An 18,369-nucleotide genomic window follows, 5' to 3' on the forward strand; every position below is an offset into this window, starting at 1 on the left:
ACTAATGAATTTGTACACTTCAGATGGTTAAAATGGCAAAATTTATTTTTTACATGCATTTTACAATAGTTTTTAAATTCACTTATAAGAAACAAAAACAAATGATGTCTACTTAGTTCATACGAAAAAGATATAAGAAATTTCAATAGATTCTGCACCCTCTGTTATAAAAACAAAACAAAAATGGGATTGCATATTTTTCATAGTTTTGAAATTCACTTTGTTTTCAGAGACATGAGTATTTACTGAAAAATTGTGCATCAAGTACAGACTCCCCATGCATCCCACCTACAACCAGTGTTTCTCCTATTGTTAGTATGTTGCATTCCTGTGGTGTGGGATACGTTTCTAACAACGGGCACATCAATAGTGAGATGTGGTTTTCAACTAAAATACATAGACTTCATCAGAGTTCACTCTTTGTGTTTATACTCCTATAGGTTTTGACAAATGCATACTGTCATCAGTCCATCATTACATATCTTACAGAATAGTTACACAGTTGTAAAAATTTCCTGGGCTCCACCTATTCGTTCCTCCTCCCTCTCCCCAAACCCCTGGCAATCAATGATCTTTGTACTGCCTCTACACTTCATACTTTTCCAGAATGTCATAAGCTTGGGATCACACAGGATGTAGCTTTTCTAGACCGGCTTCTTTCACTTAGTGTGGATTTGAGATTCTTCCATAACTTTTCCTACCTTGATAGCTTAATTATTTTCATCACTGAATAATAAACCATTGTATGGATGTCTCACCATTTGTTTTCAGATTTACCTATTCAATGACATTTTGGGTGCTTTCAATTATTGTAATTATGAAGAAAGCTGCTATAAACATTTGTGAGCAGGTTTTTATATGGATATATGTTTTTAACTCATGTGGGTAAATACCTAGGAGTATTACTGCTAGATCAGAATGGGAGGACTGTGTTTAGATTTCGAAGGAACTGTCAGCTTATATTCCAAAGTGGAATTTCCATGGAATACCATTTTTTTCAAAAAACACTCTTAAACCAAATACAAGAAGAGTGTATTTCATTGTATACAAAATAACATCTATAAAAATATTAACAAATATAAAACCACATTTGCTCCTGGGTATTCCCTACAGGTTTATTTGTTACAGTCAAAGACTTTCCGAAAGGTAAATTTTAGCTTGGACTGAGAAAGTAACAAACACTGGTGAGGACGACCCCATAGTGAAAATGAAACTTTCATAGGCACAAAGGATTTCTAATGACTCCTTCTTAGAGGTAGTACTGCTTTGTTACACACTGAGAAACTTTGTTCTTTTATCACTGACTTTCAGAAATTTGCTGTTTGAAATTATAGAATTAAGGATGAAACTCCCCCCTTTTGACAGAGTAGTCTTTCCACAGTGAGATCTTATATGTGATGTGAGATGTGATGAACAAGGATAGGCTTTCTCACGCTCCTTACATTCGTAAGTCCTCCACTATGAGTTTTTATATGTCTTACATTCATAAGGCCTGACACCAGTATGAGTTCTCATATGTGAAGCAATTACTGAAGAGTAATTAAAGGCTTTCCCACATTTCTGACATTCATAAGGTCTCTGTCCATTGTGAGTTCTGATATGTGTAGTAAGGGATGAAGCCTGACTATAGGCTTTCCCACATTCTGTACATTTATATGGCTTGTCTCCACTGTGAGTTCTTCTATGATTAGTGAGATGTGAGGAACACTTAAAGGCTTTTCCACATTCCTTACATTCATAAGGCCTTTCTGCACTGTGAATCCTTCTATGTACAATGAGGTTTGAGGATTGCCTAAAGACTTTCCCACATTCCTTACATTCATAAGGGCTCTCTCCACTGTGAGTTCTTATATGTGAAGTGAAGTTAGAAGAATATCTAAACGTTTTCCCACATTCCTTACATTCATAAGGCCTGACACCATTATGAGCTCTCCTATGTGAAGCCATCGCTGAAGAATAACTAAAGGCTTTCCCACATTCCTTGCATTGGTATGGCCTCTCGCCAGTATGAATTCTTCTATGTGTCATGAGGCCTGAGGACTGCCTAAAGACTTTCCCACACTGCTTACATTCATAAGGCTTCTCTCCACTGTGAATTTTTATATGTGTAGTGAGGGTTGAGAGCTGACGAAAGGCTTTCCCACATTCCTTACATTCATAAGGCCTCTGCCCATTGTGAGTTCTTATATGGTTAGTGAGGTTTCCTGAGTGACGAAAGGCTTTCCCACATTCCTCACATTCATAAGGCCTCTCTCCACTGTGAGTTCGCATATGCGAGGTGAGGTGTGAGGGCTCTCTAAAGGCTTTCCCACATTCCTTACATTCATATGGCCTCTCTCCAGTATGAATTCTTCTATGTGTCATGAGGACTGAGGACTTCCTAAAGGCTTTTCCACATTGCTTACATTCATAAGGCTTCTCTCCACTGTGAGTTCTTACATGTGAAGTGAAGTTAGAAGAATACTTAAATGTTTTCCTACATTCCTTACATTCATAAGGTCTGACACCAATATGAGTTCTCATATGTGAAGCAATTCCTGAAGAATAACTAAAGGCTTTCCCACATTTCTTACATTCATAAGGCCTCTGTCCGTTGTGAGTTCTTATATGTGTAATAAGGGATGAAGCCTGACTAAAGGCTTTCCCACATTCTGTACATTTATATGGCTTGTCTCCACGGTGAGTTCTTCTATCATTAGTGAGATGTGAGGAACACTTAAGGTCTTTTCCATATTCCTTACATTCATAAGGTCTTTCTCCACTGTGAATCCTTCTATGTACAGTGATTTTTGAGGATTGTCTAACGTCTTTCCCACAATCATTACATTCATAAGGCCTCTCTCCAGTGTGAGTTCCTAAATGTGCAGTGAGGGCTGAGGAAAAATTAAAGGCTTTCCTAAATTCCCTACATTCATAAGGCTTATCTCTGTTATACAAAGGGAGGGATAAAGGGTCACTAGAAGAACTTTCTTTACATTCACCCTTATGACCTCTCACATGTGTCCAAAAGGACGAGAAACTACAGAAATCTTTCCCATACTCATTACATTTATACTGATTGTCACTAATGAGTGTTGTCACAGGACTCTTAAGAGTTGAGATACAAATGAAATCCTTCCTACATACCTCACACTTATGGGGATTCTTCCCACTAAGAGATCTCATAGGAGTGGTACCACCACAGGCTTCTCTAAATGCCATAAACTGACAAGTATGGTGGTTATGTGATGAGGGATCCATAATGGCTTTTTCACAGTCAGAGCATTCAAAAGGATTTACTTCTGGAGGATTTCTTTTCTGCACGGTAAGATTTGGAATCCAGCTGAAGGGTTTCCCACACGGATTGTCTTCCTTACTTTCACGGAGGTTTTCCACTGTATGAATTCTGTTAAAAACAGGCAACATGTTGTTGGAAATCAATTATTTCCACTTCAACATTACCTAACAAAGCGAACATGCAGTTTATTGCTTGACTTCTCTCCTGTTTCATAGTTCAAATCATCTAGCAGAAATAATACAATAATTGTCACTGTTTTTCTAAAATATGAGGCTTTCTGATCATTGTGTTTAAGTGAAATATGTTTCAAATACTCAATGTCTGACACACATTTATGAAAAGATTGTGAAAATTCTCTGAACAAGTAAGTTTTCAGCAAAGTTTATACATACACAATATACGTACATATATATATATATTTATATATGCATAAGCACATATCAGGGCTTCAAACTGGTTTGTATTGCTTCAACAATTGCCAAAGTAAATAACGGCAGTGTTCGCGTTGGGTACCGGTTGCCCATCGAATTTCAACCTGTGTTGGGAACAAACCACAGAGCCCTGAACAAAGATGGCAGCCAATCTCACAGCTTTCAATGTGCATTGCTCCCCACAGTACTGTCGATAATCCGATCTGCATGAATTCGAAAAAGTTTCAGGAACCTGCTGCAGAACACTCAACAACAGGACTGTGACGAGCAACACACATTCAAAGCAGTGTAGTGGGACACCATCTTTGTGCAGGGCACTGCCAAGTGTTCTCTGCTCACGTCAAAATCCAACAGGCAACAAGTTTGGTGGCTATGCATCCTTCTTTATGTTTGCAATTACTGAACTGTCCTGAAACAGTTGGAAGCCTTGGTATAGACACATCAGCATATGAATGTGTATTTTAATGTCATCACAACTTAGGATTTTCTCCAGAAGCACCGTTTTCCCTTCTTTCAATGAAACTCACCTCAAACGTCTCTCTTGGTTTTTATGATCATCTTTATTACTGTGTGATTCAGAGATTTCTCCTAACATGGAGGACCAGGTGTTATTTTTTATGTATCCCACCATTATATCTTTGCAGGGTAACTTTTCTCCATCCTAAAGGTTTCCAAAGTCTGACCCAATAATTCAAGTTGAGGTTCACAATATGAAACAAATGGAAAGAAATTATTTGGGGAAAAAAGACCACTGTTAATAAAGACGTAGCCACATTTCACTGTTTCAGCACTTTAGCAATGGTTTAGAAGCAGTTTACTAGGACATACTTCTATGAACTTTTACAGTGACGGAGGCATGAACAAATTTAGTTAGAGCTAAGTAGAAATACACTGGACACGATATACATGTAACATTAAAAGAGGAAAAGGATCCGCATAACTGCAGCTGTGAAAGGATTGCTAAAGTGAGAAAAGGAAGCTCAGGTTTCTGTGAAGTTGTGTCTCTGGGAAAATATGTGTAGAGCTGACATGGTGCTCATGAAGAAACGCTTATCATGAGGGAAGACAGTGAAGAGTAATGAGGAGTTCCTTGACATTGAGGCAATACTTTGCTCTTCAGGGTCTCTGAAGATAGACAGGTGTGGGTTGATTTGCAGCAAAATAATCATGTGAAACTTGTAATGAACACACTAATACTCTACGCGGTCCCCAAATACAATACTCTCAGTGCCCCAAAGTGACCCCTAAAGCCAGTGCTTACATTTACAACACTTAAAGAGCCTCAAGGCTTTTAATCACAAGAGAAATGAAAGCTAAGTATAATACATACTGCTTTGTGTTCACGGAAAGCCAAGATACATGAGCTCTATGGGCCAAAGGACCATGCCTCCTTTATTTAATGATTTATTCTCATTCCTCAGCCCAAATTCTGCAGTAAACTTAATGAGTAAAATAGTTTTGTTCACTAAAGGAATAATAGAAAACCAAAAAAAAAAAAAAGGAATCTCGTCCTACCTACTGAGGCCAGGTTTCTGAAGGTTTCGATCATCACATCTCTGTAGAGTTTCCTCTGAGTAAGATCCAGCAAAGCCCACTCTTCCGAGGTAAAAACCACAGCCACGTCCTCAACAACGACTGAGTCCTAAAACATTGGCACATTCTGCATCAGCAAGGTACCATGGACTTCAGTGTGTACAAGAATGAAGGGTGAGGCTGACAGTCCTGGGGAACAGAGGATTCTTAGGGATTTGACACAAGGTTCTGTGTACTATCAAGGTGTATTCTAGGGTATGGCCATCAGCCTCGTCCCTTCACTAACTACATTCACTTCCTCACTGATTGCTTTCTGTCTCACAGACTTCCAGCACTGAAATTCTCTCTCTACATCTCGACTGTGACCAATTGCAGTCATATTCTCCTCTCTCTTTACTGTATGGAATGGTTAGAAAACATAGCAGACATTACAGAAATGCTCTCATTCAGATCTTCACTTCCTTGAGAACAAACAATTACCACTCCTTCCGTAAGCCCTACCAGAACACACTCAACAAAACATAAAGCACCGGGTGGAGACAGGATGATGTAGAGTAACTGGTAAACACTGCAGAAGGGCAGTTTTGCTTTTGTTTCTCACAACCATGGGAGGACCAGGGGCCAATTATCAACACACTAGCAACCCAAACACTGAGCTGGTCACATTTTCTTCAACTCTTAGAGATAAGTATGTGGCTCATTCAGGTCAGGAAACTCTCATTCAACAGAGAGCACCAAGGCCCAAGGTGGGAATGTAATAGGTCCACAAACACAGTCTAATGTTAGAGGATGACAAGGAGCAAAACCTCTGCAGAAACAACAACAGCACACCCTTGTGTTTGCTCAGTGAGAAAAGGTTACCATTTCCATCTGGGAACCCTGGTGGCTTAGTGGTTAAGTGCCACGGCTGCTAACCAAAGTCTCGGCAGTTCAAATCCGCCAGGCGCTCTTCGGAAAGTCTATGGGGCAGTGGTACTCTGTCCTATACGATCGCTAGGAGTTGGAATCAACTTGATGGCACTTGGTTTGGTTTTTGGTTGGGATGACTGTAAAACATGATGAACACAATCAGTGTCACCAAACTATACCTGTAAACACTGTTCAATGGACAAACATTTTGTTAGGTATAAATTCTACCACAAAAAAATTAATTTTATAAGTAAGCTGAAATGCAGATGGTTTACCACTTAAATTGCCCATGGAGCCTAGGAAATGACTTACACACCAGCCTCTAGGGGCTGTGCTTCAGAATTCTCTCACATTCGCAGCCCCTGGAAGGCACCTAACCATGACTACCTGAACCCTGACCACTGGAATCCCCTGGTCTGTAAGAGTGACCTTTTTGAAACAGCAGCAATCCGTTGGGTTCCTCGTGTCAAGAGGAGAGAAAAGGCTGCTAAAAGACACCCTGAGTGCTAAAACAGAGTAATTTTAGAGAAAGAAGACTCCTCTTGTCACGGAAATGGTGACGTGAGCAGCCTATGACATCTCTAATCCGTCCTGGTATGATGGGGTCACAACAACTTTGAACCAGAGCCCAAATCCAAAGGTCTCCTCCACTGCAGTGGGCGAGGTTATATATTTTAAACTCATCAAAAACCCTGATATTTATTATAGAATAATGATGAAATGTCCCATGTACTGAGCAACTGTGATTTTTCTTTCTTGACTCTTCTAAGCAGATATTATGTCAGACAGGTCATAGCTGAGTAAAGTTAGAGATGATCATTTAATCACATCCTCAGTGTTTCCCACATGGAACTCTGCTGAGCCAGGATCACAATGCAGGTCAATTTCTCTTTGAAGTCTAAATTGCTGACAACTCCATTTCTGTCCATATGCATACACTTTTGTTGTTATTTTTGCTCTTACCGTCCAATAACACCATAAAAAAAAAAAAGCCCAAACCCAGTCGATAAACTAAAGTACTGGAGGACACTAGGAAGAGGAGAAAAAGGTAAACCTTCTATTCAATTCATACAACCAGGACATACTTCTCCTGGCAAAGCCCTGTGTCTCAGAAAAGACTTCTTCCCTCCAGACCCTTAACTGTGGCCACATTCATTCATTAAAATTGATTCAGGTCCTACTGACACAGAGACTACTGCACATTGGCAAAGCAGATACAGCAGTGAACAAAACAAACACCCAGATGAACATGGATAGTAAATTCTTTGAGTGGGGACAGTAAATTTAAATACATAAACATGTATATATAACTATCATGTGGCAATGTGTTCTATAAAAGAATTCAGGTCTTTGAGAAGAAACCATTCTAGAAGGAGGAAACAGCCAGAGCACAGGTCAGAAGGTGTGAAGGTGTCTTGGATGTCTTAGGAAGAGCCAAAGGCCCACGTGGCTGGAGCCGAATGCAATGCAGAGGAAAAACCGTCTTAGGAATCTGGAGGGGTGATTGGGGTCAGTGGGCTTATCATGTTCGGGGGAACTCGTTGGCAACTGAAAAGAATCTGGCTTTTAATCTTAGTGAAATGCTGAGTAATTTTACACTTTTGAGCAGTGGAGGAAACTGGTATGATACCTCTCAATCCTTTAAAGACTCAAAGTGCTCCAGTGCCTAGGGGGACTCAAGACCACTGTTCAGAGACATGGGACAAGGATGGCTCTAGAGGGTCGGGGCTCAGCCTCCACAGCCAGAGCTGCTCCGTCTTCAGATTCAGGACAGAGGACTCTGTCATTCAACACAGAACACCAAGAACCGGGACGGGGGAAGGGGGGATATTAACACCGTGTGATGCTACCTCTGAGAGTCACATAAGGAAGGTGACACCAGGTATTCAAATCTTCAAATGCCATGTATGTAGGGATGAAGGGCCCAGAGACAGTGGAGCAAGGTATTAGGGTGCCTCCTAGGGCTCAGTTCCTCAGCCTCCTCTGTCACTGTCTTCTTCACTGAAACCACAGCCCCGCAGCACACGGCTGCTTCCCAACAATTCACATCCAGCCTCACCCACATAATGCTAAGGATAACCCAGTTCTGCGTGGAACTCACCATTTTCTTCTCCATCTTCGGGGCGTCTATGGAATGACGTCTCTGACCCCAAGAAGCCACTTCCAGGAAGAGGGACAGGACTGGAAGCAGAGGCCTGGGCAGTCTGGAGGCAGATGAATAATGCTTGGTCCACACACCAGTGACAGCAATTGAAATCCTTCCCTGTGATTGATGGATGTGCCAGATGGTCGCCTGAGGTCCCCAGCTGCCTGGACTGGACTAGTTCTCCCTGCACCACACCTGAGGCCTGAAATGGAAGAAGGATGGGGAAGAAACAGTGTGGAGGAAGCAGGGACTGACAGGCCTTTGGCCTCCTCCCAGGCTCAGGGCAATGCTCCACCCTGAGGGCCTTTACACTAAAGGCAGAACAGGCTCCAGCCCCCACAGCACACACCTGCATTCTTCAGGAAGCTCCACAGGCCTCTCCTTTCTGCAACAAGATCACACATGGAGGAATTTACCTCTCTCACAGCATGAGGAGCAAGCAGGCCTGGCCAGCGTGCAAAACTTGAACCTGATTTCCTCCAGGGACTTAGGGATTCAATGTTCAAGTTGTGGGCTTATCTATGTACCTTTGTTCCTGGTGTCAGATGTCACTGTTATCTGACATTAACATGGGTGAAATTTTAAAAACATACTTTTCATATATTGACAATGAACTCATCCTGGTTCATTTATTTTTAAGTTATGTGCTGTAAAAAACCTTCCACTGTGCTTTTCTAAAACTTTTTCATCTCTTTTATGACACTGTAATATCTGATCAGTATTTTTTCTGTTCCTTTGGAAGTAACTAACATTTCTTTCTGCCCGTTGACTTTTATGGTATTTTTCCCCCTTCATTTTCAAACCATGAGAACACCACTCACTAAGATTTTCAGAAATCTGGGGGGATTCCTGAACACTTTCTCTTTCTGATATTAACCAGATCAACAAATAAATCAGAAAACTTTTATGTTTTCACGAAGGACCCATCTCCTACCTCACTTCCTATTTCTTTTCACCCTGCTCCCTCTCCAGCTTGAGTCCTATTTCATTTCTTGCTCTCACTGTCATTGAATTCTCTGTTGCAAGATCTTTACACGAGTGTCTCCCCTCTACACGTTTTCCTTCTTTTTTATTTTCTGTAATACAGCTCTCTAATTTTAATTCCCATCATTATTTCTCGACTAGTATTTCCAGCATAAACCACGAGCTTGTTCAGTATGTGGAAAACTCAAGTCCCATCCCAGAATTTCTCAATCAAAATTTGCATTTCAACCAGATCCGGGGGTTATGCACATTGACATTGAACCGTGAGAAGCATTCAGTGATGTACAGGAATGAGCAGTCTATGAAGGGATGCCCTTTCATCCATCCACACCTCTATTAAATTACTGGCTATCCTCCTGATTCACAATCAATCTCCGCGTCTAGGCCTCCTCACAATGTTCCCTAACTTGTTCATAACAGGCTCCTGCCTGACACCGTTCAATCATCGTTGTCACTTCCAAATTCTATCTGTGGCATAGGAAATGCTCAGTGCCCATCAGTGGCTGTCCATGGGCCTTCCAAAAGCCCAGAGTATTCAGCACAGTTCTAAACGATCTGTTCTAACCCAGCTCACACAAACCTCACCACTCACTTGTTGTTTTCTCTGCTTTAATCATCTCTGACTTCCATCAATGAATGGATAATACTGGGTTCTCTGCTGTCTCAGGGATATACACATTTATTTTTCCCAACTGAAATACTCTTTCCACCCCCACCCATACAAAATGGTATCAGCTCTACACAACACTGTATGTAGCTAAAAAAAAAAACCCAGTTTTCTGAATCTTCACTGAAATAATTTCCCTTTTCAAGCAGTTGAACCTCACTCTCGGGTTAGGTCTTTTTAATACAGATATCACATATCCTTAGTTTTTCATTCTTTCTTTAAAACTGTCTCCCAAGCTAGATGATAAATCTATGGGCAGACACTCTGTATTTTGTCTTCTTGTTCCTTCTGGCCTTTGACACTGATCATTGAGGACACACACAGATTATTACCTGTTATATATAGTCTTCAGCAGCACTATCCAAGAGTACTTTATGTGAAGATAGACATGTTCTGTTTCTGTACAGTCCAATATGGTAGCCACTAGCCCCAGGTGCCTCTTCACCACAGAACATATGACTAGTGCAATGAAGGAACTCTACTTTTAGTTTTAATTACTTTTAATTGAAATAGCAATACCTGGATAATGGGCATCACAGCTCAAGTGAACTCACCAGACCCTTAAGCAACCAACAGGGCAGAGAGGGCATGAAAGCTGCCAGCAGCACAATGCAGAGCTTCACAGTTTTGGGCTTGCTAAAAGTCTGTCACATAGGGAAATGGAACATTGCACTCAGTTTGCTTTTACTTGCATCATGAAGGTTAATGTCAACCTCAATTGGATTTACCTCATTCTGAAAACCTCAATGACATTTAAACATAGAAATGAGTGGGAATAACTGAGGGGAGAGGAGGGGCACTTTCTGCAGAGGTGACATTTGAAGTGAGAGAAGAATTATAGGAATTATTGAGTTCCTAGTGTTTAAAAGTTTTCCTCTAATCAGCAGAAATACTTGGTGTGAAGGCTGAAAGGCAGGGAAAATGTTGACATGTCTGAAAAGGTTTTTTCTAAAAAGATGTCAAGAGCCTATGAAATATGAGGGTGTTCTCAATTTAAGTCAGATGTGGAGGGTCTTGTCAGAGAGGGTAAAATATGTGGATTTTTTCTGGATGTGATTGAGAGTTGGCTTGGTTTACATTGTTGATATCTGCCTCTTGCTGCTGGGTGGAGACTGTAACTTCCTCTGAAAAGAGAAATAGGAGAAGAAAGTTCAGAGCTGCCTTCCTAAGGGAGCTCCCCTCTCACGGTAGCTTGGACTGTTTCCCTGAATGCAGTGAATGAATGAAGGCTGGTGCAGCTTACCGGCTGGGAAAGCCAGGTGAGAAGTAGATTTGTTCAGGTGAGACTTTAAAAGCTCTGTCTTGGACACGTTAGGTTTCAGAGCGTTACAGTCCTTAGTGTTCCAGGTGGGCTATGGGAAGGACTTGGTGTCTGAGTCCATTGGGACCCAGGAGCCTGAATCTCATCCTGTGGGCCGTCTTCTGCTGGCCACGAACAATCACACTGTGTCCTCTGAAACAGGCTGCATTCCCACTTCTGAAGCTGCAAGCTAAAGGAGAGGAAGAGCAGAGTGTTGGCACGGATGAGGCCTTTAGCAAATAATTAATGGTTCCTGGCACAGATTCTAACGTCTGACAGCAGACATTTGGTTACTGTACTAAGGGACTGGACGAGCTTGATGCAGACCAGGGGCTGGTAATTACAGTCAGCTTCTGGATGAAAAGCTTCTTTTTTTCTGCTTGACTTTCAAGGCTGTGTGAAGACTTCTCCTGAGTGAAGACATCCCTTATTTTAACTGAACCCCTGCTTACACTTGTACACGTTACAGTGAATTCTTTAGATCTTTGTAAACACCCAGGCGTATATGGAGGAAGCATGTGAACCTGCCTTTGTGGTAACTCAGAAAAACGCCAACATGGAACTTCATGTGGTTTAACCTGTTTCGTTGAATAAGAAATTAAATGACTACCGTGTGTGCATGTGAGAGAGAGAGAGAGAGAAAAGAAACTAATAAAATGAAGAAAGCTTTCTTCCCTGGAAAAGAAAAAAAAAAAAAAAGCTGATATTGTCATGGTATCTGAGGAGCATTTCTTAGATTCTCACCGAGGAAAACTCAGTAGTTTTGAATGAAGGCTTGAATTTGACATGAAGTAACATGACAACGGTCATGTCTCCAAACGAAAGTCCAATCCAGAATGGGACTACTCCTAGAAAATCTATCTCTAGAGAAGGAAAATAGAAGGCACCACATTATTCAACACCATGTTGAGATTAAAAGTGCTGTTTAATAATTGGCTTTACTGTACGCAGTTTTAAAGTTTTTGACTCATACACTATTTTTACAATTTAAAAAAAGAAGCACCTTTCTTTTCTCCACACACTAGCTTTCAACAATGGATTCTGAGCTACAATAGCAAAAAGCTCAAGGAATAAAAGACAAAACAGATCAATTAAGACTCTCAACAAAGGGAAGAGACAATCTACAGAATGGGAGAAAGTACACTGAAATCTGTGAGAGCTGGAATTTGACAGGATTGCCTTCTTTTTCTGGGTCTTGCAATTTTTCCGCCTTTTACACAGCGCAGCCTTGCCACTTTTTCGTCACTTCTTTAATGGAAAATATTTGAGTTTTCCTACTCTGACAGGTTTCCACCTTAGAGGTTCCAGCTTTCGCAGGTTTCACTGCATTTGGGAATCATACATGCCATAAGGGTTTAGTATCCAGGACAGAGAAAGACCTCCTAAGTGTCAGCAACAACTGTAAAATTGGGCAAAAAACTGAAGGAGACATTTCACCAAAGATGATAAGCAAATGGTCAATAAACACATGAAAAGATGATGAATGCCCTTGTCATTAGGGAAATGCAAACCCAAACCACAAGACACACCACCTCATCCCTAGGAGGATGGCTACTATCAGAAACAACAGAGTTGGGGAGAATATGAAGAAATTGCCGGAGGGTTGCAAAATGGTTCAGCCTCTGTGGAAAAGTGTGCCTGTTTTTCAAAATGTTAAACATACGAATAGCCTATGACCCAGAAATTTCCACTTATAGGAGTGCAGATGGTGCAAATGGTTAAGTACCCGCTTGCTAACCAAAAGACTGACGGTACGAATAACAACAAAAAGAGCAGATGTTGAGGCTGCTGATGAACAACCATATACCTCATGGGACGTGGTTCCTTGCTTTGGAGGTTGAGGTTACGCTTTCATGGGACATCGCAGTTAACTGGCCTAATAACGTGTTGAGTGATTTAACCTCCTAGTTCACTGTGTGGTGCCTGGGGTCTTACAAGCTGCCATCCAAGGCACAAAAGTTGGTCTGTATTCACCTGGAACAACCGAGGAAAAAGTTGAGTCAGGAAAAGGAGGAGGATAAGGAATGTGTGGTAACTGCCTCCAGGAACAGCTGCCTCATTGGCCATGAGAGTAGAAGAACAGGAGAGTGCCTGGCTGCCATTACGGAATATCTTCATCGAAACTTCTAGAGCAGAATCCTGATCTAAAGAGGGAAAATGCACAACAGAATTTCAAATTCTTATGGACTCCAGGCCTCCTGGAGCCATGAAGGTTGGATGAACCCCTGAAGCTATTGCCCTGCGATCATCTTTAAACCTTAAACCAAAAATATCCATTAGAGTCTTCTTAAAATCGAACAATAGTTTAGCTTAACTAGTAAACAATGAGCCTTGAACATTCTGCTCTTTAGAAAACTGTCTGTGTGGGATCAAACTGACAACAGCAACTCGAAAGAGCTGACAGGAACCCTAGGGAGCACTGAGTTTACGTTAAGGGGAGAACAACTCAGAAAAATTCAGTGAGAATAGTTGTGTGACTGGACGAAAGTAATCAATGTCAGTAAACAGTACCTGTAGAAAATGTTGAATTAGTGTATGTTTTGCTGTGTATATTCTCCACAACAAAATTATAAAATTATATAATTAAAGAAAAAAAAAGTTGGCACTTTACACCCACCCAAGCGCCTCTGTGGCAAAGACGCCATGATTTGCTTTCGTTAAAATTACAGGAAAAAAAACCCTACACTACATCTCTACTCTGTCACGTGGTCTCACCATGAGTCTAAAATTACCTCAATGATACCTAACAAGTAGATACACAAAAGGCTTGAAAGTAGGGATGCAAACAGCTATTTTTACACCAATGTTCAAACACCACTATTCAAAATAGCAAAAAAGTGTAAGAAAAACCAAATGTCCATCAACAGATGCATGGATTAAAAGAATAGAATTTTATTCGGCCATAAAAAGAGATTAAGTTCTCATAAATGTTACGCTATGGATGAACCTTGAAAACACTATGCTAAGTTAAACAAGTCAGACACAAAAGTATAAATCTTGTACAATCTCACTTAAGTATCTGTAATAGGCAAGTATATAGAGACCAAATCGTTACTAGGGGAAGATGGGAGAGAGGAGGGGAGTTAATGCTTAGGCGACACCGACTTTCTTCTAATGGTGATGGAAAATCTTGGAAATTGATAGAGGTGATAGTTGCACAACATGGTGAAAGCAATTCACGTTGAATTCTGCATGTAAAAATGGTTGAAAAAGGAAAAAGTCTTGTTATATATATATTACCACACACACACACACACACACACTCAGAGAGATACCATGAAATGACACTATTAAAAAGAAAGAAAGAAATTTAGTTTCTTGGTTCGAATGTAAGTGAAAGACAGAGCCTTAGATACTGTCAGGATGTAGAGAGGAAAACTGGTATTTCTAAGATTTCACACCAACCTCAGGCTGTACTAACCTAAAGAAATAAAATCACATTTCAAGAACTGCAGTGTGTAAAGAATTGGGTTTTTAAGGTAATTAGATCTAGATCACCTTGTTAATATGTGAAAAAAAGACTCCTTCCATACTAATAAATGAATATATATGTACACACAAAACACGAACTATACTTAATAGCAACTTTAAAAAAGATTAAGCACTGGCACTCTCAATAATTTCTCCAACAGGACACTGAAATACAGACACTTGAAATTTGCTTCATAGGGTTTTCAGCGCTGTGACCTTTCAGGAGCAGATAGACAGGCCTGTCTTTCAAGGCACATCTGGGTGACTTCAATCCACCAACCTTTCCGCTAATAATCTGAACCTTTTCCGCCACCCAGGGCCGCCCTACTTAGACTCTTTCACTGTGTGAAATAATTATTATACAAGATAAGGGACCTTTTCAACACTGCAGTGTCGCTGACCCTCTAAGATCTGAAGTATATGCGTTAGTGGCGTTACACGGGCCTCCCACCTTCCCTTCATTCCTAATTTTCGCCGCTCTGACTCTAGGAATACGCAGGGTTTGTGCTCCAAGAAGCCATCGACTTTTAAGGACTGTGCTTCTTTGGTAGCAGAAACTGTGGTTCTGAAACAGGCTGTCAGCCATACTGAAAACCCCAGTCAACACCCCTCCCCCCTCCCCCCTTTGTCCTGCTAACCTCAAGCTTGTTTTGAGCAGGAAGTTCCAGCAGGTAGTGGCTGGGTCCATTGACTAGCCCTAGTTACACCTTGAAGCATGCACAGATTGAAATCACATCCTTCACCTGACCCTCTCCCCACCCCAAAATAGGCAGGGGAGGGCTAAAGGCAGGAGATTCCAGGTTCCCAACCCAACCCCTGAGGCCACTGGAAACAAAAAGTTCCCCGACTCCCCTAGTCAGCCAGCACGTGGCCATAAGGTCACTAGACCCCAGGTGCTCCTTGTATGTGCAGACAATAAACTTGCCACTTTCTGTTGCCCTTGCAGTCAGTGTCCATCTTATTTCAATCGGCTAATAAGACAGGGCAAGAACCCGAGTGGTTAGGTTACAGTTCAATTCCCAGTACCCAATCTAGCACAGACTACACACCCAGGGTGTGTCATCTCTATAAATCGTTCGTCGCCTGCATTAAGACCGTTCAGCAACATCACATTTTATATCGGACCAACTACGACTGGCTGTATGGTTTCTCACACAATCGTGATGAAAATTTCTGCCTTAACGCCCAAGAAATTCCTCGAAAGGTGCCTGTATTAAATGTTTTCCTCCTGAAACTGGGATAAACATGCTCCTAAATGCACGTACTATTTCCAAGCCATGTTTGTTGATTGTTCATCAGTCCTAAATACATATACCCATTAAAGGAGGAGGTTATAATCCTCGCCACAATCTTCATTTCCCCAGGACCACTAATACTCAACAAAAGTCCTGCCTGATGAAGGACAGAAAAGAAAGAGGAGCCGTTTCAGGCAGGGAGACTGTGATCACTATGCCCCTTGAAGTAACAACAGATTTGCATTTGAGTTCAGACACTAACACTGAGTAGATATTTGTCTACGGGCGAGGTATTAAATTTCTCCGAGATTATTCGACTTCTGTAAAACGTTACAAATTGTCGCTCCCTGGCAGTGGTGTTTGGAGGCTCAAAGAAGGTCCCTTAGACGAAGTCCTCGACCCCGTGCCCAGCCCTCCAGAAACAGCTCAGTAAAAGGTAAATATACGCAGGGGCCAGCAGTGACTGAGGGCTGAGGAGCAGCTCAAGGTAACCGCGCATCTGTGTGTCCACAACACGTGGGGACGCGCCATTAGACGCCGGGAGCGACCCGAGACCCCAGGAGGAAAGGCACCCTGCATGTCTCCGTGTTCCTTAGCAGCACAGGTCTGGGCGGCTCCCACCATCTCACCTGTCCACGCACCGACACACACAGGGAGCGACCCCGGCGCCCGGGAGGCCCGGGACCCTCCATGTCTCCCAGTTTCCTAAACGGCACAGGTCTGAGCGGCTCCCACCAACTCATCTGTCCACGCACCGACACATACAGGGAGCGACCAAGGTGCCCGGGAGACTCGGGACCGTGCATATCTCCCCGCCCCTGAGCAGCACAAGTCTGAGCGGCTCCCACCACCTCACCTGTCCACGCACCGACACACACAGGGAGGGACCCCGGCGCCCGGGAGGCCCGGGACCCTCCATGTCTCCCAGCTCCCTGAACAGCACAGGTCTGAGCGGCTCCCACCACCTCACCTGTCCACGCACCGACACACACAGGGAGGGACCCCGGCGCCCGGGAGGACCCGGACCCCACAAGTCTCCAAGCTCCCTGAGCAGCAGACGTCTGCGCGGCTCCCATGCCGCCCACCACCTCACCTGGCCACGCACCGACATACACAGGGAGTGACCCAGGCGCCCGGGAGACCTGGGACCCTGCTTGTTTCCCGGCTCCCTCAGCAGCACTGGGGTGCGCTGGTGCCCACCACCTCACCTGTCCACGCACCGACACACACAGGGAGCGACCCAGGTGCCCGGGAGACCCGGGACCATGCATGTCTCCCCGCCCCCTGAGCAGCACAGGTCTGAGCGGCTCCCACCACCTCACCTGTCCACGCACCGACACACACAGGAAGCGACCCAGGTGCCCGGAAGACTCGGGACAATGCATGTCTCCCCGCCCCCTGAGCAGCACAGGTCTGAGCGGCTCCCACCACCTCACCTGTCCACGCACCGACACACACAGGGAGCGACCCCGGCGCCCGGGAGGCCCGGGACCCCGCAAGTCTCCCAGCTCCCTCAGCAGCACTGGGGTGCGCTGGTGCCCACCACCTCACCTGTCCACGCACCGACACACACAGGCCTCCAGGAAGCAGTTGCTGTCACACGCCGGAGGAGCCGGACGGACGCCGACCAAGGAGGCACACTTCCGCTTCCGGTGAGCAGGAGAAGCAGCACAAGTCCAATAGGAACACAGAAACTAGTCATTAATCTCATTCATTGGGCATACGGGAAAACGTAAAACAAAATAACGAAAATATTCATGAATTTATCAAGCAAAGCAGGTAATATGGCCAGGTAGCATTCAAACCAAGAAAGCATTGAGCATTGAATATTTGTAATTTATTTGTCTAATAGAGCACACACGAGTAGGAAAAAAATAAGCATACAAAATCACAGCTGATCTTAGGTACAATCAGGTAGGTTCCAACTCATAGTGACCATACGTACAAGAGAACCAAACACTGTCCGGTCCTGCACCATCTTCACAACCATTGCTATTCTTGATCCCATCATTGCAGCCACTGTGTCAATCCACCTCATTTAAGGTCTTCCTCTCTTTCGTCTACTTTAACAAGCATGATGTCCTTCTCCAGGGACTTGTCCCTCCTGATAATGGCCAAAGTACGTCAGACGAATTCTCGCCATCCTCGCTTCTAAGTAGCATTCTGGTTGTACTTCTTCCAAGACAGATTCCTTCGTTTTTCTGGCAGTCCATACTATATTGAATATTCTTCACCAACACGGCAACTCAAAGGCATCAGTTCTTGAGTCTTCCTTATTCATTTCCAGCTTTTCTATGCATATGAGGTGACTGAAAATACTGTTGGTTGGGTCAGGTGCACCTTATTTCTCAAAGTGATATTTCTGCTTTTAACAGTTTAAACTGGTCTTTTACAATAGTTTTGCCCAATTCATCAT

At 42.9% G+C, this 18,369-nt stretch overlaps 1 protein-coding gene across 1 annotated transcript; it reads right to left on the reverse strand.

The window, feature by feature from the left end:
• Positions 1 to 1,335: 1,335 nt before the first annotated feature.
• On the reverse strand, positions 1,336 to 17,338 carry LOC111749427 (zinc finger protein 345-like). The gene is made up of 5 exons (XM_064278016.1): positions 16,583 to 17,338; positions 10,502 to 10,591; positions 5,224 to 5,350; positions 3,442 to 3,502; positions 1,336 to 2,926 (listed from the first exon to the last, which is right to left on the reverse strand). Exons 1-5 carry the CDS (start codon positions 17,336 to 17,338, stop codon positions 1,459 to 1,461), a joined length of 2,502 nt encoding a protein of 833 aa, XP_064134086.1. The 3' UTR covers positions 1,336 to 1,458.
• Positions 17,339 to 18,369: the final 1,031 nt, after the last annotated feature.

The sequence above is a fragment of the Loxodonta africana genome, chromosome X (assembly GCF_030014295.1).
Source record: "Loxodonta africana isolate mLoxAfr1 chromosome X, mLoxAfr1.hap2, whole genome shotgun sequence".
NCBI classification, from domain to species: Eukaryota; Metazoa; Chordata; class Mammalia; order Proboscidea; family Elephantidae; genus Loxodonta; species Loxodonta africana.